The sequence below is a fragment of the Canis lupus genome, chromosome 1, assembly GCF_048164855.1.
Source record: "Canis lupus baileyi chromosome 1, mCanLup2.hap1, whole genome shotgun sequence".
Classification (NCBI taxonomy): Eukaryota; Metazoa; Chordata; class Mammalia; order Carnivora; family Canidae; genus Canis; species Canis lupus.
In genome coordinates this window covers 94,809,653-94,836,492 of record NC_132838.1, presented here as the reverse complement: position 1 = coordinate 94,836,492, position 26,840 = coordinate 94,809,653, and the positions used below count along the sequence as shown (strand labels likewise).

Below are 26,840 nucleotides of genomic sequence, written 5' to 3'. Positions count from 1 at the left end.
TGTTGAGCATTTTTCACATGTCTACTTGAAAGGACCTCTTAAAATGCATTACCCAGTACTACTGATGCCACTGACTGCCTACTGTATCTGGGATATACAGGAGACCCTTTATTTTCCCTAATATGAAAACTTCAAACATGAAAGAGAAAACTTCAAAGTAGAGAGAATAGTACAATAAGCCCTCATATCCCCATCAATCAAATTCACAATTATTCAAGGTTTTGCCACATTTGCTCCATCTTTCCCTTTTTTCATTTATTTTGCTGAAGTATTTTCTTATTTTTTTTAAAGATTTATTTTTAAGAGTCACCTGCCCCACTGACTAAGCCAGCCAGGTGTCCCTACCAAAGTATTTTAAAGGAAGATACTGTGCCGTTTTACCTCTATACTATGCAACCCTAAAGTCCATGGATATTTGCTTACATAATCACAATGCCAGTACCATATCTAATAAGATCTACAGTTATTCCTTAATGTTACCTCTCAGTGCGTATCCAGTATCTCTAATTGCTTTAAAAGTGTCTTTTTATAGCCAGTTTGAATCAGGATACAAATGAACTTAAACACTGCATTTAGTTGTTATGCCTCTAAAGAATTATTTATAAGTCTCCCCTTATTTTTCTTGCAAACCCCCACATTACTGACTTGTAGCTGTCCTACAGAATGTTGTATACTCTGCTTCCTTGTGGTGTTACACTAAACCTCTACCCCTGTATTTCCTATGAATGAAACTTGACTCTAGAAGCTTGATTTAATTCAGGTTCAGTATTTTTGGTGGTAATTCCTCATGTGAACTTTAGGATGGATCATCCCAGGAAGCATGCTCCACTTGGTTCTCCCACTTGCAGTGATGCTAAGGTTGATTAACTAGGCTTAGATAAGGCCACCTGATGCCCTCATTGTGACACTCCCCACCAACCTTTCATCTGATGACTTCATCCAATCATCACTGTCTGAATCAGTTACTGCCTTAGGGGCTGCAAAAAGGGGACTCTGTTTGGGGTGACTGGGTGATGGTCACTGAGGGGGGCACTTGGCGGGATGAGCACTGCATGTTATGCTATATGTTGGCAAATTGAACTCCAATTAAAAAAAAAAGGGATCCCTGGGTGGCGCAGCGGTTTGGCGCCTGCCTTTAGCCCAGGGCGCAATCCTGGAGACCCGGGATCGAATCCCACATCGGGCCCCGGTGCATGGAGCCTGCTTCTCCCTCTGCCTGTGTCTCTGCCTCTCTCTCTCTCTCTCTCTGTGACTATCATAAATAAATAAAAATTAAAAAAAAAAAAAAGTGACTCTGTAATTCTTATCTTCCTCCTCATCTTTTAGCTACAATTCTTTTCTATAACACAACTTTCTCTTTTCATCTAGGATTCTCTGGCTACATGAAATATAGTTTGAGGGGAAATGGAATCTAGATTTTGAAGATGAATGAAGTGCCTTAATAGGAAGTAAATACTGGGAAGACAGAGTTAACAAATGTATATAGTTTTCCTTTGAAAATAGGTTGCACAATGAGACAAAATTTGGAAATCATTCATGAACAGGAGCAGCCTTGGAATAGGAAGTTACACAACTTCGTGGGTTTAACCAGAAACTACAGCATTATTTTCTCTTTCTTTATATGGTAACTAATCATGGAATTCTCTATATTTTATATTCATTCCACTTCTTTCCTTCTTTTTCACTGTCAAGTTTAGGTCACTAATACCCTTCCTTTAGATCATGATAGTGGCCTCTCAGCTACCCTCTCTACATCCTGTTTTGCCCTACTCTGGCTCATTTTCCTCTTTATAGTTAGACTAAACATTACAAAGCTTAGTTCTAGTAATACCCAGCTCAAAATGTAGACTTTAAAATTAAGTCCAGTCACTCTGAAGTTCTTTCGGTTCCCTGAGAGTGTCGTTTTTCTCTTACTGATGGGCCTCTGCACTCCTGTTCCTGTTGACCTGATATTTCCACTTATTACTTAGGTAACCACCTCCCATCCGTCAGGCCCTCAGGCTGTAACTTAAATGGTACAAAAATCTCTGACTGTTTAGACTATTCCAGGCTTTCATTCTACACTCTTACAGTGACCTTTACGACTTTCTGGTACACACATCAAAATTACAATTAACTATGCATGTAACTATTTCTTTATTGTCTAAAATCAAGTTTGTTTAGTCTGCCACCGTACCCAGTATCTTCATGCAAAGCACATTTTAGACACTTGATATTTATTTGCTGAACAAATAGTTCCTGGTATCAACTTAAAATGCTAAGATGAAGTTGAAGATGATTAACTGAGATAAAGCTCTGAAGAGCTCTGGTAACAAAACAGTACCTGCTGTGGCATTTTCAGGGTGATCCCATTCTCTGTGCTCACTGAAGTCAGAGTGACAGATACGACCAGGAAAGGGTGAGGAATGTAGCGTGACATGGACACTTCTTGAAGAACCTGAATACCAGCAGTAGTATTTGGACTGCAAAAAAAAAAAAAAAAAAAAAAAAGAGAGAGAGAGAAGGATACCCACACATCTCAACATCAATGCTAACAAGTTTTTTGCTTTCCTTTCTTTTCCACTACTAATGGTGTTGGATTTCATGCTTTTGGAGGATCCAAAAGCCTTCTACCTATCATTTCCTCCCCCTCAAGTATTCTTCACTTCAGGTAGTAGACTGCTAAGGTTGAGATATCTAAAGAATACATATAGAAATAAGGAAGAAAGAAAGGGAATACAATGTAGAAGGAAAGGAAAAAAAAAACTCGGAAAACTAGGAAAGGAAACTAGTAAGGAAAAAAACAGAAATAGTTCAGTTGCTTGAGGAAGGAGATGGGTTCCATCAGAGGCTAGTAAAATTTCTTAATTTCTATCTTTACAGTATTCCTTAATCACTAAGCTATTTCAGCAAATACATACTTTATGGCTATCACAAGAGCAAAATAGAACTCAAGAGGTGTGGTCTAAACACTGTAAACCAACCAGATGCCAAGAAGAGTACAGGCAACAACACAGCAGTAACAAGAACTGCCACCCCTCCCACCAGACTGCAGCCCTCTCTCACCCAGTGGGAATTACTGAGTCTGCTGAGGACACACTGCCCAAGACCTTCAGCCAGTGAAACACCTTCAAAACTCCCCCAGTGTCCACATCAGCAGAGTTAGTAACCACTTATTTTCAGGATTGTGGAAAAAAAAAAAAACCTGGTTATCCCATCCCAAACCAGATTTTTTTTTCCAAACAAACCCAGTAAGAGTAGCTAAAGACATTATTGTAGGCTATTTATTTAGGTAGCTAAAAAATAACTACATGAACATCACTAAATATAAAATGTCTTATTTTTTCACTTCTAAAACAAAGGAAACTGAACACAAAACCAGAATGACTTTTAAGAAAATAAAAACAACAGAGGAAAGATATACACAGAAGCAAAGTGACTTGTTGCATGACACGCACTTACCCATCAGATTTTCTTTCAATACTGTAGAGGCATATTGAACAGTCTGCTCTAAATACGATTACCATGTCCCGGAAGACACTAAGCAGTAATGTTTCTGCTTGAGCTTTGGTGATGTGAGCAAAGGCGTTGTCCAGATTTGATGTTCGCAAGTAGACTCTGAGCTGAAGAACACAGAAACAAAAGAAACTATAAAAACAAGATGCCTACACCACAGACTAAATACTTTAGACAAGCTGCTTTTTATCTACTGGCTTCAAGTAAGAGAAGTTTAAAGACTATTCTGAGCATTAATAATAAATGAATACTGTTTGTAATTTCACAGGGTAGGCTCATTCTACAAATAACCAAAAGACAAAGTGATTAAAATTGGGAATGTACTATTATGAGGTTCTCCTTCTAAAGGCTTGCATATCTAGACCTGAGACAAGTAGACCAGCACTTTCTAAAAACATCAACCTGCAAATCAATAAATTAATAAATCTCTAAGGACAGCCCTCCTTAACAATCTTTATTACTTACAAACTTTACAGAGAATATCTGACAGCTAAAATCCTTAGAAAAAGTTATCTCAGAAGTTCTGATTATCCCTTTAAAAACATTTTTTAAAGTAGTAACCTGCTACAAAGTGTCATTTAGATAAAAATGCCAAATTCTTAATTAAAAAATAAAATACTAAAAAAATAAAATGCTTTATTCATTTTCCAAAAATTGTATTAAACCAAACAATGTTTAGTATCTTTAAAATATAAAAATCTGTTATTTCTGAGAGAAAAAACTTCTTACCTCTTCTTGACGGTCACTTATGTTATAACATGCCAGGACAATAAAATCATCCCACCAGGCTAAACCACCTGTCACAATCATATTTTGCTCCTTAAAAGATAATTTAAAAAAAAAAAAAGGATTTACTTTTACTTATGCTGCCAGGAATTACAATAAGTAACATCCTTATAAAATATTCCTAAGCTGACAATGAGAGCTCAAAATTATTTCTGCTCTACTCTCTATTCCCTCAATTAAGTATTACTCTGGGGCCTTTATTAAAAATGACTCATATCCTATTTTGGAAAAACAAACATTTCTGTAATTAACTGGGTACCCTGTAGCACAATTAGTCCCCTATTCAACAGACTTGGGTTTAAAATCTGGCTTTATCACTTATCAGCTTCTTGACCCTGAATCCTAATTTCTCTTCTATAAAATGGTAACAACAGTGCCCTCTCTCAGGAAGATCAGTGAGGTAGGAAATGGTAAAGGCCCCTTAAAGCACACAGCAGGCACCTACTACACGTTAACATCCTTGTCTTTTCCTATTTGATTCTTGCAAAATCCAACTGTATTGTGTTTCTATGCTACCCACATCTTCACATCACACATAGACAAGCAGGAAATGATCTCAAATACAGAGGAAATTTATTCTGCTCACATCTGATGAACTCAACATGGAATAGAAGTATAAATCCTCAAGTTAAAAACCAACAAACCATCTCAATACAAAATCCTTTATCAAGTACTTCATCAGAACGGACCCTTAGATATCATCTAACATCATTTTTAGTATTTGATATTTTTTAATAACCAAATAGTGGCTTCCATTAGAGTTATTTCATATGGCAGTTCTCTTACACTCGGAGAAATCAGTTTTTAATTTCAAAAAGACTAACCTGGGTAATGTTTCCAAAAAGTTTCCATTTTTTGGTGAGTAAAGAGTAATGTGCAAAACCAAACTTGCCAACCACAGCAATATTCTGTCCAAGCTTATCAATAGCTGAAAACTAATTTAAAAAAAAGATTAAGAACTCTTCCTTGCAAACCTATATCCTTATATTAAGTATAAAGAGCTTAGCATTGTTGTCTCAGGCAAACAGACTATAATAAATGCTTGCTAAGTGAATTAAATATAAATTGCTATATTTAAAAATAGAAGTATTCATACACAAGTTACATTTCACCAAATTAAAGATGTTAATATGCTAACGATATACAACGGATCAAGTATTAAAATTTTACTATTATTGATGCACCCACCGAAAAAGGCTCAATTCCCAGAATGCCTCTTGCAGCAAACGCTATCCAATAAAAGTTAACATCAACAAAATAACAAATAACTCACCCGTATAGGCCAATTGCTCTCTAGATAGGTGTTGGAAATCTACAGAAAATAATACATCAATTTGGTAAGACTTCTGAAAAGTATTTAAACTTAAAGCACTTAAAGCTTTAACGTTACGAGATTCATTGTCCTGTACAATGTTTGAAGTGTTCCCAAATACCGGGTATTACTAGCAGAGTACTTGGAATTTACCGTTTAAATACCAGGCCATATTTCACATCTCCTGTCTTCAGCATTTCATTATGAATTTCTAGACATCAGGCTTTTCCTACACTGCTTTTTCTCTACACTCGCTGTTTTTGTCTATTTTAAATACTAAACACGCAATAACTGCAGACTGACAAAAGATTTTTAGAGAACCAGCCATGAGGGCAACCAGGAATTGTGGACATGAACAGTTTGAGTTTCCTGACTGGCACCATTACAAAACTACCCTAAGAAAATTACAGGGACGCCTGGGGTGGCTCAGTGGTTGAGCATCTGCCTTCAGCCCAGGGCGTGATCCTGGAGTCCTGGGATCAAGTCCCACATCTGGCTCCCTGCATGGAGCCTGCTTCTCCCTCTATTTATGTCTCTGCCTCTCCCTCTCTCTCTCATGAATAAATAAATAAAATCTTAAAAAAAAAGAAAACTAGAGCCTCGCAAGAGTTTTGTTTTTGTTTTTTAATGGAGGTATTTTTATTACTTTTATGTCTTCTGATTAAAATAGCAAAATACTATTATATATGTAAACGATATAAAAATGGACAAAGGACTAAATGAAATTCTGTTCTATCACTGCTCCAGGGATAACCACTGGTGAGTCTTGACTCTCTCTACACATCCATACACATGTGTATATAAGCTAAGCTATTTTACTGGGGTAGTCAACCTATTCATGTGTAAGGCCTCTGAAGATATGAACTCTTTAACTGCAGTGTAAGTAGGAAAATGTACCTTCCCATGATTTCTCTCTCAGAGCTCTGGACATGGGGTCTTTGTATTACTCTAACAAGAAGTTGAAGCCTGAAAGATTCTTCCGTAAGATATCAAAGTAGATTATGTAAATCCTAGCTTTGCTGACACTGACCTCTCCACTAGCCTACAGATTAGGCAGTTTTCATGAGCACATGGGACTATGGTGTAAAACAGAACAACAGAGAGAAAAAGGGAAAGACCCTTCTGTTCCTGCAATAAAAGAACCTCAATTTATTCAGATTCATTTTCACTGTACTTCAAGTATGACTTTAAAAAAAAAAAAAAAAAAGAAAGAAAGCCAAATTTAAAAGCCAGTATAACACAATTCAACCTAATAAGATTCTCTGTGTAATGTGAAAACAAAAATCAAGTAAAAATAATGTGCAGAAAACATCTGTATTAACCTTGATTAAATGTATTCACAAAAGTATCTGTTAGATTTAATTATCTAGTAAGTCAACCTGAAATCTAAATAAATTAACAGCTTTTAGTTCTGTTGTTAGAAGTTCTCAACCCCTAAACCCCCTCCAAAAAAACAGAAGTTCTCAACCCCAGTGCTAGTGTGTGGAAGCCAACCTTGCAGAATTAAAGGTTATGGTGTCATGACATATGCTTGAAAAAGGCTGAACACATATCTTAACAGACATGCTGCACTGCCCAGGCCAGGCAATAAAGTTCCCTATGGTGGCTGACGTCATTTCAAGAAGCATGGTAATCTGAGGTAACCACTAGGTGCTGAGATAAGAGTTCAAAGTAGTTTTGTGCAAGCCTGGAAGTGAATTCTGTCCTTGGATGAAGAAAATGAAAATAGTCACTTGAAGAAGGATGTCCCTAGAGTATAAGTGAGCCAGCCACCCAGAACACTAAAAAGAACTCCCACTTCCCCCAAACTCTGGTGTTTCCTAAGTATTTGTGGGTGAAGTGTGAGGTAGGATTTCACTGCCAACGTGGATTCCAACTTGAAGGGTTTCCAACCATGGGCACCAAGGTAAAATTTTATCTTATGATCTACACTCTAATGAATATCCGTACGAGAAAAGAATTTTATTCTTTTAACCTCTAAGAATGTAAGAGGTGCTACAAACTATAAATGGTTTATTTTCAAAGCTCATAGTTTAAATCTACAATGAAGCTTTACTTCTGATTCAATTGTATGTCTGAAGATGCTGTGAAATGAAAAATGAAACTTCTCCCTAGTAGATTACATTTACTGATCCTTGTGTCACCTGAACTTTGTGCCCTACCCTTAATACTAGAACAGGAAATGGCAGGAGTAAGGAAAGCACAAACTAATGAATCATGAAGAATTCATGCCAGGAATTCGTCCTCAGGGCACAAGAGTCATGCCATGCCACCACCGGGACACTAAGTGCTAAAGTATAAAATCTCTAATTCTTAACATCTTAGGATATCTCAGTCTCTCAAAAACAAAACAAAACCCTAAATCTACCATTTTCCCCCCTTAAAGTCATTTTGCTAAAACCCTGTCTCCTGCCTAGATTGCTTTTGTCTGTACGTGGTGAGACTGTAAGAACCATCCTCTTAGCACATCTGATCCGTGCCAAATACCACACCTGCTCCATTTAATACACCTCCTTGGAAGGAGAGCAAATCATTTATAAATGAAATAGCCTTTAAAATCCTCTCTGCTAAAAAATAAAAACAAAATAAAATAAAATAAAATCCTCTCTGCTGATATCCCTAGCATATTTTGTGAAGCTTATTTTTTCCAAATAGCCAGGTTAACTATAAAACCAACATTTCAGGACAGTGGATGATAATGATTAATGTACCTTTCAGAAATAAATGTTTATATCATACAAAGTACTGAGTGTTAAAATAAATAGCAGTCCAAGAAGGAATATACCCTAAAACAATGAGGGCGGTGGTGTTTTAATTCACATTTGTGCTCCATCTGTGAACAAACTACTCTAAAATTTTTTTAAATCTGTAGCTAGTAAAACTAAACATAAACACATACACACACGGAAAAAGCATCATCCCTACCAGCAGCTACCAACCCTGCTGCTGACAGGTATATATGTGTATAAAATTAAAGGGAAAAAAAACATATTTAACATAGAATCTTCTGATCGGGAAACTAACAAGTATAAGGTAGAAGGTCTAAACAAATGAAAAATCCAGTTGTCTAGATGAGGAACAGACAGAGAAAAATTAGTTGGAACTCATGTGATGAACTCTAAACTGAGTAAGAATACAAAATCATGTAAACAAAGTCACTTGATGGGGTTGTGGGCATTTATCCCAGACAAGAGCCTATGTTGAAGGAGGAATTAAACAGGCACCCATGTTTCTTCAGGGAATCATTACTAATGGCTAAAAAGCCCAGAAGGTAAAGCATTAGCATTATATGGACACTGTAAACCACCAAACCAAAACACTCTCATGATGATGCCTTGATGCATTTGGCTGGATTGCCAGCAAACAAAGTATAGGCAAATTGTAATGAAACGCTGCCTATTTAATAGACACATTCTATGTCTTAGCTCAAGGTCAACAGTACATTATATGATTTAACATTTAATACCTAGAGTTCTTACAACAGGTTAGATTGTTACTTTACATTATGGTAAGGATAAGTCTGACACTACGTAAGCAGGACATTGCTCTGCCATGTGACCTTGGGCAAGTCACCTAACTGCTCTGAGCCTCAGTTTCCTCATGTAACAAATCCAGTTGGACTACATGATCTCTACAGTCCTTCCAGCTCTAAAAATTCTATGAGTCTATTATAACTCAATTGTTTTGGGAATACAACTCTGACATTATTTTTCTTAGTTTTAAGGAAAGTAAAAAAGGTAAAGCTAGAGTCAAACAAGTTCATCTTCCCAGATAGTTTCAATATCTAAAGAATAAAATCACAAAGGAATACTGCTAGTACCTCCTACTTTGCATAAAGTGGTAAAATCAGCGTGATACACTACTAATATGGGATACTTCAGAGATGGCTAAGAATCACAGAATCACTGAATTTTTGAGCTGGAAGGAAATTAGATTTTTGTTATTGCCTGATGGATTTTTGAGTTCCAGACCTACCTTCTTTGATCCTCTGCTCTACTTGGCTCTCTGGCAACACAGACCTGGCTAGGCAGAACTGGCATTGATGCTAGGTCAGTGTAGAATGAATAGTTCAAAGTATGGGGAAATGAAAATAGCAGAGGAATGGCTATAGGAGAGAAGGGAGCAGTGGAAAATTTTAGTCAAGGAGGCAGCCGATGCAGATTTATTTCATAACTGTTAACTATTTATCAAATGGTATGCACACTGTTTGATTTTATGAATTTATTAATGTCAGTTAGATACATTTTCTTTGAGTGTATACCACATGTCAGTGCAGGAGACACTCCTCCTTCAACGTTTCACATACTGACCGTTCGTGTCTCATCTCCACTTAAAGTCAACTGAAAATAACATGGGAGCTGAACAAGCTAGTAAAGTAACAGCACAGAATGAAGAAGGGGGTCAAGAATTGTGGATACAGAACCTGACGAAAAGAAACAAACACAAGAATAGGTTCTGATGTACCTAAGACACTTCGGTATCAGCAGGGGAAGGAAGACACTCAGGACTTATACAATTGTGTATGAAAATTTCTTTCAAGAAACCTCAATTTACTGATTTACCCAAATTAATTTTATTTGGTATCAAAATTCAGAATTGATTTCCATGTTAAATGACAATTTATCAGAATTATTAAAAGAAATTGATAATTTAAAAGTTATACCAGAATGAGTAAGTAATTTGGAATAAGATTTATGTAATAATAAAATTATTAACAATAAGGTTCTAGAGTGTGTCTGCAAGCCTGCAATTTGAGTTTAAAATAGGCAGTTAACCTCAAAATGTACCCACTGGGACGACAAGGTCAGCTGCACAGGGTCCTCATCGGCACTGTCACTTTCCATCAATCACTACACTTTTGCCTATGCAAATCCACAGAGCTAAATTTATACCCAAAAGGTTGGGGGCTGGGGAGGGCTGGAATAGTATAAAGTTGTGCTCATTCCAGAGAGTAAAGCATAAACTTGCAGGTTTTGGACTAGTGGGCTTAAAGCAAGTAGGCACACGTGCTACATCAGTGGCAAGAAAGGAAGAAGACAAGACAGAAAAGCGAAGAGAGGTGACAGTCAAAAAGGTTAAAAAGTTTCTCTGTTTTCTAAAGCAACAGAAGAAATATTTAAAACTCTGCTCCAGGTGCTATTTTACCAAGGACTAAGTCAACAATCAATAGTCACTGAAGACTTACCTGTACCACATGCCAATGCCGATGTCCAAGCAAAGTGCTTAAACCCTGAGACTCTAAACCGCTGTCTGCGAAGGGGCTCTTGCCCCCACCAGCCTTATGCTCAGAGTGTGCTGATGAACTCCTGGCACTCTGGGTTTGCGAGGCCTCTCCACAGTTCAAGTACAATCGATCCTCCCCCTGAAGCAGCACTTGCTCCTGGTTACTCTAGATGAAGGAGAAAGGAAGCACAGGGCAAAGAAGGAAAGCAAATAAAAACAACTCGGTATCAGGTAACAGAAAATAAGTAATACCTTGATTTAGTTTTATTACAGGAAATGCACCATGCATCTCAACGTTGATTTTACTCACTACTTATCATCTACAGTTTACAAACGAGTTTCATTTAAAATACCTCATGAGTGGTGGCAAGAAGGAGGGGAGGATTACCAGTGGGGATAACAGATGCTGAAGGATCTTTTAAACCCTGAGGAGGAGGAGAAGGAAGAGAAGGAAGAGGAGCAGCCCAAGTCTGTGGTCCGGGTTCAGAACAATTCAACACTCACTTGGGTAAATGCTTGGCTACTGCCAACGACTGTGCCAGGCTCTGAGGATATTTAGACAAATAAAACAATTTCTACTTTTAGTGCTTATGCCCTGGTTTTCAGTTAGAAGACCAGTTCTCTCACATATAGGTATATTATTCACTGAGTATTCCATCAGACAGAAAGCACCTCAGCCTCTCACCTTTCCATGTTAGTTCAAATGCTGTGAAATGCCATAAAAATCTGCCTTTAAATTATGATTTGGGATAGAGAAGGGGAAGAAGAATTACCCTCTTCTTATCTTTCGGGGGATTCTTATCCTTCAGCTACCGTCATGAAATCTTGATCCAGGGTACTGTCAAATTCCTTCTCAGTTTATTGTAATTACAAGTTTTAATTAGAAACTGGTTGTACCAAATACTTAAAAACCCACTGGTGGCAGATGTGAAGGCATACACTTCTAATACGTAACCCATACTATTTTTATATGTTAATAATATGTAAGATTATTAATATGTTGTTTCAATTTCATAAAACATGAGGAGTTTATACTATAATTTGGGGCAGTGTTTCCCAAGGCATATTTTCTTCAAAGTGTTCCTTAAAAATTCATAGTTAAGTAAGCGTGGGAACATTGTTTTTCATATACCAACTCCTGGATTTTCACAACGCACATGAGCATATGACAGACACTGCAGTACTGCAATAAAGAAATTTCTACGGCCCTAACTTCCTTATTTCACTAACAGGACAACAGAACTTGTCCTTATCCTGTGCAACTACTACTGATTCTGCTAAGTATTGCCTTGTGGAGCACATTTTAGGAAATTCTATTCAAATAAAGACTAAATTAAGTTATTCAAGTAGATCTGTAAACACTGCTTTCCCTTTAATGGCTTGTGATCCTATTTAAAAAAAAAAAAAAGCTGCTCAGAAGTAAAATTTTGGTTTAAATTATTAAAAAGAAAAACAATCACAAAAAATATACAAAAGAAGATATTCCACCAATTTGAGAAGAATCTGATAGTCTACTACGAAAGCCACTAAAAATAAACAGCTGTAATTTAAAACACTTACCATACAAGGGTTTACAGTGAGTACACTCTTGATAAACTGAAACAGCAGAATGCCGGGCTGTTTAACTACACTCTTGGAGTCATACTCAATTCCAGGGTTGTGAGCACCAAATCCGCTGACTACCCAGAGGTGATAGCCTTCTGCTCCCCAGCTCTTGGAGAGAAGGGGAAGAAAAATCAGGGCAATCAGGTTTGTTAACCTTTCCTTGCTTCAAATATTCAAATCCTGAAACAACCAACAGCAGCATCACCAATGATTTCAAAAGGCTAGACCAATTCTGAGAAGCTGTACAGACAAGAATCCTAGCCACACCTGCTCACCTTAGCCCTCCTCCAGTGGAAACCACCATTACCACTCTCCACCTGGAAGAGTGGACTCACTACATACCAATGTTAACCCCAAATCCTAAGAAACACTGTTCTCTGTAACTTCTCTGTTAATTTAATTGAACTGCCTCTCAAATACAAAGAAATTCCTTGCAGAGGAAGACCCATGTGACCTGGCTGAAACATGACAAAGCAGCACCCAGAACAGATGCAGTCTGAGCAAAGAACACTCGAATGCAAACTATGAGACTAAGGTTTTTGTTCCAGCCTAGCTGCCGTTCTGCAGTAGAATCTTGGCTAAGTTATTTGGTTTTCTCCGGGTATAAGTTTCTTCCACTATAAAATGAGAAGGCTCAAATAAGCTCTCCAGGACCAATTTTAATATTGTATAACTACATTCCATGATAGTTTAGTTTTCTTGTGTTTGTTTCTACGATTAGTGATTCCTAATCTACAAAGTCAAGAAAATAGGAGAGGGAAAATAAATTGTTGCTAAATTTCTAAAGCTTCATAGAAGTTTTGCTCTCCTATCATAAAAGTTGAACAGTGAACTAAAATGCTTAGATTCTTAGTTTGTTATTAATATATCAACTTAGGCTAAAAACACTGGTTGTTGCATGCCACTCAAAAGCACTGATGGGCAGTTATATAAATCATCTGTTCAAAAACTTATTTTAAAATATGAAGGTGGAAAGAGACAGCAAATCCTTGGTAGTGAAAGATTGGGAACCATTCCTCAAGGCAACCACAGTGGTTTTCAATCTTCAAGAAACTCAAGATCAGAAAATGTCTTCCTCTATGAGGCAAGGGAGAAAGGCAGTGAACAAGTCTCACAGCCACTAATTTCATAGATGATACACAGAAGGGCTACAGTAAGAAAATGTCTTTATGTAAACACAGGGGTTACACCTCACTGCTTTCTACAGAAACTCTTAAAAATATGTAATCAATAAAAATATTGTTACTACAGTGATTTTAATTCTCTTGACAGATATCTATGGCAAGTTTTAAAAATATGCTCAAATAATGTCCAAATCCTCCAGGAAAAACACCCAAAGAGCATTTCACTTTATGTTAAAAGAAATGAGGCCATGAGAAATGGGTGCTAGTGAGTCACATAAGGAATTGAGGTATGCTTTGGAAGAACAAAGGCCTGATTTGAATAGTTCCTATGTTCCCAAAGATGGCAGGGACTTGCTATATACATAGAAGCAAAGTCAAAAACAAGTACTGGAAACTGGGCAGCTTGATTTTAAAAAATACTTTCATCAAAGCAAGAACTGTGTAAGAAGAGTCTGCTGAGATTAAAATAGTTTTGTAATTTTACCAGAGCCAAGAAGAGGAAAAAAAGGAAGAAGAAATATCCAAGTTCGTCACACTATAGAAATATACATGTTATAAATATATTTATGTAACTATAAATGACATATCACATATGTACGTACACACACACACACACACACACACACACACTTTTTTTTTTTTTTCCAGTAGGGTCCACGCCCAGCGTGGAGCCCAGTGCTGGGCTTGAACATAGGACCCTGAGATCAAGACCCAAGCTGAGATCAAGAACTGGACCCGTAACTGACTGAGCCACCCAGGCACCCCACAATATACCAGTATTTTATAGAAAGTACTTACCATAGAGTTGATCTTAAGGGGATCCTTTTTGGTACCATCAGACCTATAACTGAAACAGAACAGAAACTTGGTTAAAAACAGTCTTCTATTATGCAGAATATTTGGCTTCAGTTTTTTAAAAACTCAAATTGATTTTGAAATACATAATAATGCATGTAATATGAGAATGTTGGTTGATGTACCTAGGCACATCACCTAGACACAGTCTTTCAGGTGCTGAGTAACTTCTTGACAGGGTCATACAGTTTGGGAAGAGGTATTCATTTTGTCATGACTAAGGTTCAAAGTAGCAAATGGAGTGGGCAGAGATATAAACCCACTGAGTTAACCTACATCAACCCAATAAGATAATGCCATTTTCCACTTCCTATTAGCTACTTACGTACATGACTTCTGCTTTATTAGATCATAAGCAACCTGAAGGCAAAACCCCATGTGATTTAGCCTTGAATCTAATGTGCTCTCATATATACAAGAGGGGTTCAACAAATAAATGCACTGTTACCAAATAAACAATGCGTTTTAAAAGGATGCATGTTTAGAGAATCAGTATATCCTGAACAAATTAGTTCTGAACCTTACAAATTGTTTTGAGGTTAAACATCAAGTAAAGCAGAAGGCTAGCTTTTGTATGACACAAAATTTCTGTGTATGTGTATTTTCTTAGAGATAATGGGAGTTATTTTTGTCTCCAAGTTGTCTTTATTCACTCACGCAAAATCTCCTCCAAGCGTACAAATCAGCTGGGCTCCAAACACACTCCATAAAGAAAGGCCTCCATTTTCCCAGGTCACTATTACAACACTATTGTCAGGAGACCACTTGACCAATTTAACAGCTCCTGTTTTATTCCAAATATCTGTTAAGAAATTGTGAGAAGAGTTAAAAATAAATGATTCCTTCAGAAACGGTATTTTTTAGTCTGTATTTTTTCAAGTTGAAATAAAATAGAAACACCTGTCTGCTTCAAATAATGAGATGAATCCTACTCATTTCAGGTCATGTACAATGAGTAAGGCCACTACCCTTGACTGAAGCAGAACAAGCTCAGCTGCCAAGAAATTTTTAAAAAGTGAGAGCCATTTTGGGCCACTATCAGCCCGAATAACTACAACTGTGCAGTTTTAGAAGTCTTTGGCTCTGGGCAATTCAGTTTCTATAAAATAGGGATAATGAGTTGAATGATTCAACACTGAATGTCAAAGTAGTCTGCAAAGTATAAGGTGTTTTAGAATATAAAATACTATTGTACCACTATCTTCATGCTCCATTGGCAATATTAAAGGGATCCAAGTTAAAGTAAATTGAAGTTTAATCTTCTATTAAGATTATGTAGGTCAACTCCAGCTTGAGTACTCCAGGTGTTCATATCTTCTATTAACTAATAAATATTCTTTCAATACCATAGATAATTTCACCATGTAGTAAAACACAAGTTTCCCAACTAGAGTTAAGTGAAATATGCTAGTGTTTCCTGTCAATAATTCAAAACCAGGTATAGTATCATCTTCTTTAAAATTCTTTTAATTTGTAGTATTAATACATTTTGCCATAAAATACAGAATATCTGCTACAAAGAGAAGGTATATAGATTTTAGTCTACAGAAGACAGGCTTGGTTAACAGAGAGAACTCCTTTCTGCCTAGTTCGAATCCTCACATTAGTAATCCCCACCATTATGAATAACCATGTTATTCGTGCAGATGAAAAATAAATGGGAATATAACCATGGGAAAATTTTAAAACAAACTAAGAAGAAACACACAAAACCAAACCGAAGTTTACAAACTGAAAGCAACTGCAGGTACAAGAGAAAAAGTATTCACTATCATAAAAGGATGTTAACTGAAAAGGAGAGGTTATAAACAGTGTACTTATTACTCCATATTACATATACACACACACACACACACACGCACATAATATGCATATTTACTTTCCAAACATTATACATTTATTAAAATCTAGTTGCAGAGATCTGTAATAAAATACTGATGGTGGTAAACCTAATCTTCATGTGGCAAGATTACTGTAAATTTACCTAGGTGATAACAGCCTACAATAAACATAGATTATGATAATCTGCATATTGAGAAAAATATTAACAAGTAACCCAAAGATATTTTGTTATAGAGCTGAACTTCCAAGAAAGAAAAAGCTCCAGAAGACAAAAGAATAAAGAGACTGGTTAATATCTGGGTTGAGGGTAAAAAGGGCTGGAAGCAGGGAGAGGAGACAGGTTGGAAATACAGGGATAGAAAGATGGGATGAGACTCAGCAATGAGGGAGATGGGGTTTTACATCCTTCCCAAAGACAAAGAAGGGGTCTGAAACCAGTGGAAGTCTGGGAGTCAGACAGGAAGCTATGGATCATGTAAGGACTCACAAGGCACCGTGGGCCAGTGAAACTCAGCCAGTGCAGCCTGAGGGATACGAGGAAGCTCACCTCTGCTCCAGGTGTACGAGGACAATACAAGCCTCCCCAGGGGTGAGCAGGTTTATAACCTAAAGTGATGTAATTGAAGCTGGCAAAATTCTCTCACAACAAAGACCACAAGAGTGAGAGTCAGTAAGTAACCAAAGCAAGAAATGGCATTCCAAGAGCCTGAGAAAGGACAGAACAATCTGAAGAACTCCACACAGTGCTGTCCAACAGAAGCAGTAAGGACCACTTCTTGTACTGACGGAAACGTTCCCATCTTCTGGGTCTAACAGGCAGCCCCGAGCTACACATGGCTACTCAACATTTAAATGTGACCATGCAACTAAAGAAATACAGTGTTAATTTTTTTTATTTCAATTAGTTTAATCAAAATAGCCACATGTGGCTGATAGCTACTAGGCAGGATAACGTAAGTATGGATAAAAAAATAGACATTTAAAAGGGCCAGAGATCACAATAAAAATACATATCACTCTGTTCTTGCAGGCCACCAATCTGACTTTAGAGAAAAATATATGCAAGCCTTTAAAGGCCATGATCCAATAAGAATGATAAAGACTTAAGAAGCTAATTTCTCTATCTGACAGTACAGCAATTCAACATCTTAAATCACTCACTACACTGAAACGACTAAAATGTTGAATCCTAGGGCACCAGGGTGGCTCAGTTGGTTAAGCACTCAACTCTTGACTTTGGCTCAGGTCATGATCTAAGGGTCGTTGGACTGAGCCCCGCGTCTGGTTCCGTGCTGGCCATGGAGCCTGCTTGGAATTCTCTCTCTGTACCTCTGCCCTTCCCCCTGTTTGCATGCACGTGTGCACACTCTTTCTCTCTCTAAAAATAAAATGCTGAATAAACACCTTAAAACAACTAAAAATGCTGGGAGGTAAGTGAGTGTACAAAGTGCTTCTGCCCTGAATTTTTCTGCCAAACCCTAGAGACCCTGACTTCTACTTCTGATGACGCCAGGAGGGACAGGAGATTAAGCTCAGAACTTTGCCATGGCACGGTATCTAAGAGAAGACATCCAGGTAATGGTGAAGCTACAGATGGCTACATTCATGGTACAAGAATAAGAATTAAACGCTACCATGTGGAAGGTAAAGAAATAGCAAAGGATACTTTCATGTTTTGTCCATGAATGGAAAACAAAGAATCTCCCTTAAGAACCTGTAACCACAAGTTAGTCCTCACTGATCTTTAATTTGAGCAATTTGTATGATTCAAAGAAAATTGCAAACTGAATATACTGCAAAGGGTTCCAGACTGATGTAGTACTCCCACATAACTTGCCATAAACACACAAATCCTCTCTGGAAGGAGTCAAATTCAATTTAGATCACAAAGCATTCAAACAAATAAGTCTGAAGGAAATTAATCAGTTCTCAGTCAAAAATCCTAATATAGGGGCAGCCCCGGTGGCTCAGCAGTTTAGCGCCACCTTCAGCCCAGAGTGTGATCCTGGAGACCCCAGACTGAGTCCCATGTCCGGCTCCGTGCATGGAGCCTGCTTCTCCCTCTGCCTGTGTCTCTGCCTCTCTGTGTGTTTCTCATGAATAAATAAATAAAATCTTTTAAAAAATCCTAATATATATAAACAAGTTAATGAGAACCCAGAGAACTAAGACAGCAATAACAGTCTCAGAAAGGTTTCAGATACTGAGATTAACAAAGAATATAAATACCATTTTCTTAAAGATTTATTCATGAGACACAGAGAGAGAGGCAGAGACACAGGCAGAGGGAGAAGCATGCTCCCCACAGGGAGTCCGATGCAGGACTCAATCCTGGGACTCTGAGATCACAACCTGAGCCAAAGGCAGACACACTCAACCACTGAGCCACCCAAGCGTCCCCAAAAAAACATTTTTTACTACCTAAAGAAATAAAAGAATATTGAAACTAGGAGCAGGATGCATACAGATTAGAAGAGAGCTAAGTAAACCCTCTGGAAATAAAAAATACAGTAATTAAAATGGACAGATTAAGTAGATTATTAAACATAAATGAAGAATTAGTTTATACCAGAAGATAGAGAAAAACTTTCTAGATTATAGTCCAGAGAAATTTTAAAAATGAAAAATGTTAAAAGGCAGGTTATGAAACATATAAAAAAGTGCTATGTAAGTCTGATTAGATTTCCAGAAAAAGAGGGATGCCTGGGTGGCTCAATGGTTGAGCATCTGCATTTGGCTCAGGTCATGATCCCAGAGGTCCTGAGATCAAGTCCCACATCAGGTTACCTGTGGTGAGCAAAGACTTGCTTCTCCCTCTGTGTTTCTCATGAATAAATAAATAAATAAAATCTTTAAAAAAAATGATTCCAGAAAAAGATTAAACAAGAGGCAATATTTGAGAGGTAACAGTTGAGTCCTTTGCACAACAGTTGGACAATATGAATCCTCAGATGCAGCACACCTGAATCTCAATCAAGATTTAATAAAAAATCAAAATTCTTCACCTTTCAAATTACAGTGAAATCATCCCAAAGACAAAGAAAAAAATCTTAGAAGTAGCTAAAGAGAAAAAACCCCATTCTCTTGAAAAGGAAATACAACTCAACCAGAGATTCCCAAGAGTACCAGTGAAACTGAACAGTACTTGAACAACTTCAAAATACAAAGTAACTGCTCATCCAAAACTGTATAAAAAGCTAAATCAGAAATAAATTATAAGGGCCAAATAAATACATTTTCAGACCCCACCTTCCAAGAATGGAGTTTATCATAAAAAACTTCACTGAAGAAAATTCCGAAGGAGGTATGACAGACAGAAAATGGTCTCAAGTGGAAGGTGGAAGGTGCTAAAAGATATGATATGGGCAAAAACACTGGAATACACATGTGGGTAACACGAAGTTAGTTACATATTGAAGGTTTCCTGAGATTCTGACATGAGATACCTTAGCTTCCTCCTTGAGGCTAATGAGATTTTTATTTATTGGATTACATTTAGACAAGTGCCTCATTTTTTTTCTGACCCAAACATCAGAGAAGTTTGTTTATTATACAGCAATTATTCTTGCTATGGGGATATATCTAAACTTGGGAGAGGCAGAGTGAACACAGTTTGAAAAAGGCTCCCAATTACTAACATACACATAGAACACGGTATAGTATCAAATTTATGAGACCTGTAGTAATGAGATTACACTGCCTGTTCAATACAATCCTGCAAAGGTCACTGGCTTAAAAACATGTTGATTCATTTATCACATTTGTTAATAACTAGGTGCCTCTCACTAAACTGAACTAGCCTGGTGTAAAGAGATACATCCTACACTCCTACCCTGAAGCTACCAGGAAAAAGCCACCCGTAAGCTAGTTAAGTTCAATAAAGCATTATCAGTGATAAGAAAGATGTTATATGCAGAATATAATGAGGCGCAGGAGGGAATGGTATTCTATTTCATAAAAAGAGATTTCATTTAAGCTGCATCTTGAAAGACCAATAGATACAGACCCTCCATATAGACATATGGGACATTTCAGGTAAAGAAAACAATAGGAGACAATGGCTGACTCTCAGGGATCTGCAGGTGGTTTGGTAAAGGGCAAGCCTGCAGTTCCTGTCTATGTGCAGCGTATCCCAGGGCACTGCAGAGAACTCACAGGGGGTTCCATGAGATCTTCAAGAGAAATACAACAGATATATAGTTATCTGTTGGACACAATGTAAACTGTTAGCTCTAGGTAGTTCACAGTTGCAGCATTATTAGGCTGTGCTACATTTATTTTGATGATGTTACATCTTTGCAAAGACCACTCTTTAGGAGTTGTTGCAGAAAAACTGTCATGTGAACATCAATGTGGAACAGGAAATGTGGGTGACTGTACCCAATCCAACTCCAAGGCTTGAAAAGTTTTAGTGTCCAATAGGCACAGACATCCTAGTAGTAAAAAATACTCTTTAAGAATAAAATTAAAGGGATCCCTGGGTGGCGCAGCGGTTTAGCGCCTGCCTTTGGCCCAGGGCGCGATCCTGGAGACCCAGGATCGAATCCCACGTCGGGCTCCCGGTGCATGGAGCCTGCTTCTCCCTCTGCCTATGTCTCTGCCTCTCTCTCTTTCTCTGTGTGACTATAATTCATTCATAAATAAATAAATAAAATTAAAATATTATTTTTCTTTCCATTTATGGGCATTACTTTTTGAAAATGCTACTAGGATTTAGACCTAACTATTTAATAAACGGAACTTTTGGTATTTCTTTTAACATAGGGTATTATGGTAAAATTATGGAGACATTACGGGCTGAGCGGACCAAGAAATAATGCCAGCAAAAGATCTTACGTGCCCCATATGTAGAAGACACAGTTGATTGGTTGATACATCTACTTCCATCCTTGTTCTCCCTTGCTCACTTCTACCATAAAGGTTTGGAAAATCCAAAGGTAGTGAATGGGACAGAATTATGGCCAATCAGATGTAAGCAGAAGACAGCTGGACCAGGTAGGCGGTGGGAATGCTTCTGAGAAACCTTTTGCTTTCCTGATTAAAAAACCAAATATGCTGTTTCTTCTTCCACATATGCCTTTCTTCTTGACTCACATGCAGAAGTAATATTTGCAACTCAGAGACTACCTGAGACCTTGAAGCAAAGGCCAAATGAAGGCCAGCAGTAACTCACCTTTGGATTTCTTGCTAGTAAAGAAAACAAGTCCTATTTAAGCCACTATAACATGGGTTTTCTGTTGGTTTCAGTCAAAAGCATTTCTTATAACAAGGACTTTAGACTTAATCCTATAGGGTCCACTCAAGATTCACTAAGGGGTTCAGAAAGACACTGTTTTTTTTACTGCTCTGTATTCCCCATTTAGAATAGAGTCTGTCCTATAGCAGGTATTTGATAAGTATTTGCTGAATGGATAAGCTGAATTGGAAGGCAAAATAGCAAAGGCAATGAAGTCAGCTAAGAAACTAGAGCAAAGTCCAAAGACTATAAAGGCTAAAACTATGCAAAGACACAGAGGACTAAACCAAACAATAACAATAAAAGGAGCATCCTCAGGAGCCCCTCTAGGTACACAGAAATCCCTGGGCCACACAAAGTACCACTATATGTTTTAACAGTATTTGACTTATAGCATGCATCATTGAAAATCCACAGTTGCTACACATATCATTACCTGTACATTAAAAAATTACAAATAAGAAGGAAAAAAAGAACTCACCAGGATATTGTTTTGCTGTTAGCTCTAGTTTATGAGACAGCAGCATAGCTCCAGTGGTGTTATCTATTGTATAAACCTGTACAGTACCACTGTGAAAAACAAACAAGCTTTTAATGAAAAGAGACAAATACAAATACAAAAAGCATCATTATGGAATGGTTATGTTCTGCTGGTAAAAGCGTAACGTAAACCCAAACCATTTTGTAAGTAATTTGCAGTCTCATAAATCTGAACAAATGCATATTTGTAATCCAGTAAAATTTTCCACTAAATATATCCCATAGATATCCTTGTCTTTGTATCAAGACGCATGCACAATGTTCAGTATAATATTGTGCATAAATTCAAAAAATTGAAGCAACACGAATGTCCAGCAAGAGAAAGTAAGCATAAACTGTGGTATAATCACATAGTAGTCTAGCATATAGCACTAACTTGACTTTAGTCACATGCACTAAAATAGACAGCCAATATGCATATATGTAGTATAATTCTGTTTCTATTCAGTCAAAACATAGTAGATACATTTGTAGTAAAAACGCAACAAAGAGCTAATGGGGACATCATCTCTGGTGGAGAATGGGGGATATTTAAGAAGAAGTGGAAGCAGGGAGAGGCATCTGCCCTGGTAATGTGCTATCTCTCATGCCGGATAGTATTTTATACAGATTTTCATCTTATTATTTTTTTATGTCCTATATAATTTTTATATCTACACACATGATACATGCTATTTTGTGTATACTGTATATATAATGATTTCATTTAAGAAATCTTTACAAAGACCAAATTTATGAACGGCCAGAAACCAAAACTTTGTAATATTACTTCTAAGCTACATTTCAAAATTGACCTATAATGATCATAAAAAAAAGTTTTGCTTATGGAATTCTTTTCAGATTGAAAATTTAACACAAATGTTATTTTTAAACTACTGTTAAACCTACGGCTGCTTTTGCACACATGAGGATGATACGGGTTCATCACCGCCAGAATGTTCTGGCAGTTATATGCACTCCTTTGTGGGGGAAGCCAGACAGTTTTCCCACAGCAGTTCTGACCCATATGCAACCAGGTCTGCTCTTCTGAAGGATCAGGGCTGAGGCTCAATAAAACACCCAAACTAACAGGCCATGTGAAGTTATCCCACAGCTCACTAATGCTGCGTTTTTAAATATTTTTCTTCTCTTTCATTCTGAATAAATTATCTTCCTATGTTTCCAAATCATTATTCTTTTCTTCTGCAATGTTTGATTTGGATCTTTAATCTCCCTTATTTAATACAAAAGAGACCCTCTCCAAGCTCTCTGGAACTCCCTATCCACCTGTCATCCTTCATGTATCATCCTGAGACCCAGCTGCTTAGGTCTCCCCAGATTTTCACTTCCCTGTAACTCAACTCAGGCAATCTCCCAGGCTCTGTCTCCCCGGCCTTGTGCTACAGCCTGGAAACTCTCTCAAAGTAATTAAAGCTGAGGCATCTGCAAAGTTTTATTTCTCATCTTTCAAGGGACCAGTGTCCTCTGCTGCCTAATGTTCTAGGTCTTGAACTCATATTGTCATACTGTTTCATATTTTTGTCCATTTTCCTCCCACATGGGAGTGAGAACATTGATGTTAATTCCATCTCAGTCAGAAGTCAAATGCCTGGGAATAGGTATCTTTCCAGACTACCTGCCCAATTAGACACTTTGCTGAAAGACAGCCCTAAGTAGCTAAGTAGCTAGCAGGTATTTACTTGTTTTTGCTTTGCACCTGACAACTGTCAAGTGGTAACTCTGGGTTGCTGAGCTCTAAACAAGTCAGTGAGGAGAGTCCAAATATTTTTAATACAAGAAACTGGTGCTAAGTCAATACTTAAAAAAGACTGACAACTAACCTTTCATGTATTCTCTACTGCCTAAATTGTTCAAATTATTTTTATTTCCATTTCCCATTAACCCATTACAGGAAAAAATGTTTCTTCATGCATAAGACACTACTCACTAACCTCAAAGCAAAAACATATCTCTGTAAGAGATATAGTTATAATCACAAGTGACTAAATTTAATATCACTCGTACCAGGACAACTTAACATTAGTGCTATACGGTGCCATTGCAAGTACATTACATATGATAAAAAATGTTTAACCAAAAAAAAAAAAAAAAAAAAAGTTTAACCAGCATTTGGTCAAACCTTTAAACATAAAGGTAAGAATTAGGTTGTAGAATTGATCCCCTTGCAAACTGGCATCCTAGAAGAAAGTTACCTTCCTACTCAAAGGATACCAGCTATAGTTTAGTGTTCAGAGCAATTAATTCTGTTAAGGGCTGGAAGATCAGAGCTAGAAGCCACTAGTCTGTTAGGTCACATAGCTACAATCACAAACTTCCACCCCAACTCATGGTCACAAAAAAAAAAAAAAAAAAAAAAAAAAGGCTGGCACCCTCCCAACTGATGAGAAGTAAGAAGACAGAGGCCGGAGGCCAAGATTCTACCTTCACTGTCCTGGGGAAGGGCCTCTCATGGGTTCTACTACTTGGCCTTGGTAGGCCTGCGGGTGCTACCCTGACTGCAGGCAGCACGGTACTGTGCACCTGCCACTGCTCCTGTCCAATGTTCCTGTGTGAACTTCCTCATCATCTAACTGGACTAGCTCAACAAGAACACGCTTCAAGGTTCCAATCATGACAGGTTTAGAGGAACTAACTAAAAGCCATTATGAAGGGCAGCCCAGGTGGCTCAGCGGTTTAACGCCGCCTTCAGCCCGAGGCATGATCCTGGAGACCCAAGATCGAGTCCCATGTCAGGCTCCCTGCATGGAGCCTGCTTCTCTCTCTGCCTGTGTCTCTGCCTGCCTCTCTCTCTCTCTCTCTCTCTCTCTCTCTCTCTCTCATAAAATCTTTTTTAAAAAAAAGGAGAAAAAAACTTCAAAAAAAGCCATTATGCAGAAACAACAAGACATATTTAGAAAGCAGGACATTTTATAAATAACCAACCTGGACTCTTAAAAAGTTAATGTCACAGAAATAAGAAAAAAGGTGTATGGGTTGTTACAGGCAAAAGAGGATGACAGGGAAACAATAACCGAATACAAATCATTGATTTTGACTGACTCTGGTTCAAACAAGCAAACAAGGAGCTATAAAAAAAATTTTGGTGACAACAGGGTTAATTTGAATATAGATTGAGAATTAGATCTTATTTGGGGGTCTATCATTAATTCTGTCGTATGACAAAAATATTGAATTATTATCTAAGAAAATATCCTCTTTTTGAAAACCAGTAAACAATGTAAATAGCCATTAATAGCAAAACAGATAAATTATGATACATTCATACGCTGGAACACCATAAATCAATCAAAAAATAATTTTTGCTACTGGCAAACAGCATGGGTGAATTTCACAATGCTGACTGAAAGAAGCTAGACCCAAAACATAGTTAGAATATGAAGTTCATAAACATGAACTTCTATAAAGTTCAAAATCAGGTAAAAGTAAATTATGCTCTTTAGGAGCGCATGCATATGTGGTAAAACCATAAAGATAAGTAAATGATCATCACAAAGACAGAACAGTGGTTACCTGTAAGTGTGCTGAGGAGGTAAGAGTTGTCATTTAGGAAGTAGTGGGGCTGAAACTTTTATCAGCTCACAACATTCTAGTTCTTGACCCAGTTATGAACAGAGGTGTTTGTATTATAAATATTTGTAAAACTGAGTATTTGGACCCATACACTTTCCTTTAAGTATGGAGGGTTTTTTTCATTTTTTAAAATTTAAATTCAATTAGTCAAACATAATACATCCTTATAGTTTCAGATGTAGTGTTCAACAATTTATCAGTTGCATATAACACCCAGTGCTCATCATATCAAATGCCCTCCTTAATGCTATCACCCAGTTACCCTACCCTCCCCCCATGCCCTCCAGTGACCCTCAGTTTGTTCCCTATTGTTAAGAATCTCTTATCAATCTCTTTCCTCCCCTATGTTCATCTGTTTTGTTTCTTAAATTCCACTAATGAGAGAGATCATATGGTATTTGTTGGGACACCTGGGTAACTGTCAGTTAAGTATCTGACTTCAGCTCAAGTCATGGTCCCAGGATCCTGGGATCCAGGCCCTGTTGGGCTCCCTGCTCAGCAGTGAGTCTGCTTCTCCCTCTCCCCCCGCCACCACTTGTGCTCTTTCTCAAATAAATGAATAAAATCTTAAAAAAAAAAAAGATATCACATGGTATTTGTCTTTCTGACTGACTTAATTTTGCTTAGCATAATACCGTCTAGTTCCATCCACATCATTTCATTCTTTTCAAGATTTCATTATTTTCAATGACTAGTATTCCATTCTACACACATACACACACACACTCCAATATATATAAATAGTCCATTACACACATCTTTATCTGTTTATCAGTGGATGGATATTTGGGTTCTTTCCATGTTTTGGCTATGAACATTAAGGTGCAGGTCAAGTTAGCATTTTTGTATCCTTTGGATAAGTATCTAGTAGTACAACTGCTGGGTCACAGGATAGTTCTATTTTTAACTTTTTGGGGAACCTCCATACTATTTTCCAGAGTTGCTGCACCAGTTTGCATTCCCACCAACACTATAGAAGGGTTCCCCTTTCTCCACATCTTAGCCAACATCTATTGTTTCCTGAGTTGTTAATGTTAGACATTCTGACTGGTGTAAGGTGGTATCTCATTGTGGTTTCGATTTGTATTTCCCTGATGATGAGTTATGTTGAGCATTTTCATGTGACTGTTGTCATCTGTATGTCTTCTTTGGAGAAAAGTCTGCTCATGTCTTCTGCCCATTTCTTAACTGGATTTTTTTTTTTAAGATTTTATTTATTCATGAGAAAGAGAGAGAGGCAGAGACATAGGCA

The 26,840-nt window shown here is 37.4% G+C and overlaps 1 protein-coding gene across 5 annotated transcripts in view; it reads right to left on the bottom strand.

Annotated features, from left to right (window-relative positions):
- Window positions 1–26,840, bottom strand: part of RIC1 (RIC1 homolog, RAB6A GEF complex partner 1) — a 145,619-nt gene that overhangs the window by 17,973 nt on the left and 100,806 nt on the right. For all 5 annotated transcript variants that reach the window (XM_072840654.1, XM_072840638.1, XM_072840648.1 and 2 more), the window contains 10 exons: window positions 21,960–22,048; window positions 15,058–15,202; window positions 14,344–14,392; window positions 12,377–12,529; window positions 10,779–10,982; window positions 5,555–5,593; window positions 5,106–5,216; window positions 4,225–4,314; window positions 3,442–3,602; window positions 2,324–2,462 (listed from right to left, as the gene is read on the bottom strand). In XM_072840654.1, the coding sequence (XP_072696755.1) occupies window positions 2,324–2,462; window positions 3,442–3,602; window positions 4,225–4,314; window positions 5,106–5,216; window positions 5,555–5,593; window positions 10,779–10,982; window positions 12,377–12,529; window positions 14,344–14,392; window positions 15,058–15,202; window positions 21,960–22,048 (1,180 nt within the window). The remainder of the gene's footprint in view (window positions 1–2,323; window positions 2,463–3,441; window positions 3,603–4,224; window positions 4,315–5,105; window positions 5,217–5,554; window positions 5,594–10,778; window positions 10,983–12,376; window positions 12,530–14,343; window positions 14,393–15,057; window positions 15,203–21,959; window positions 22,049–26,840) is intronic.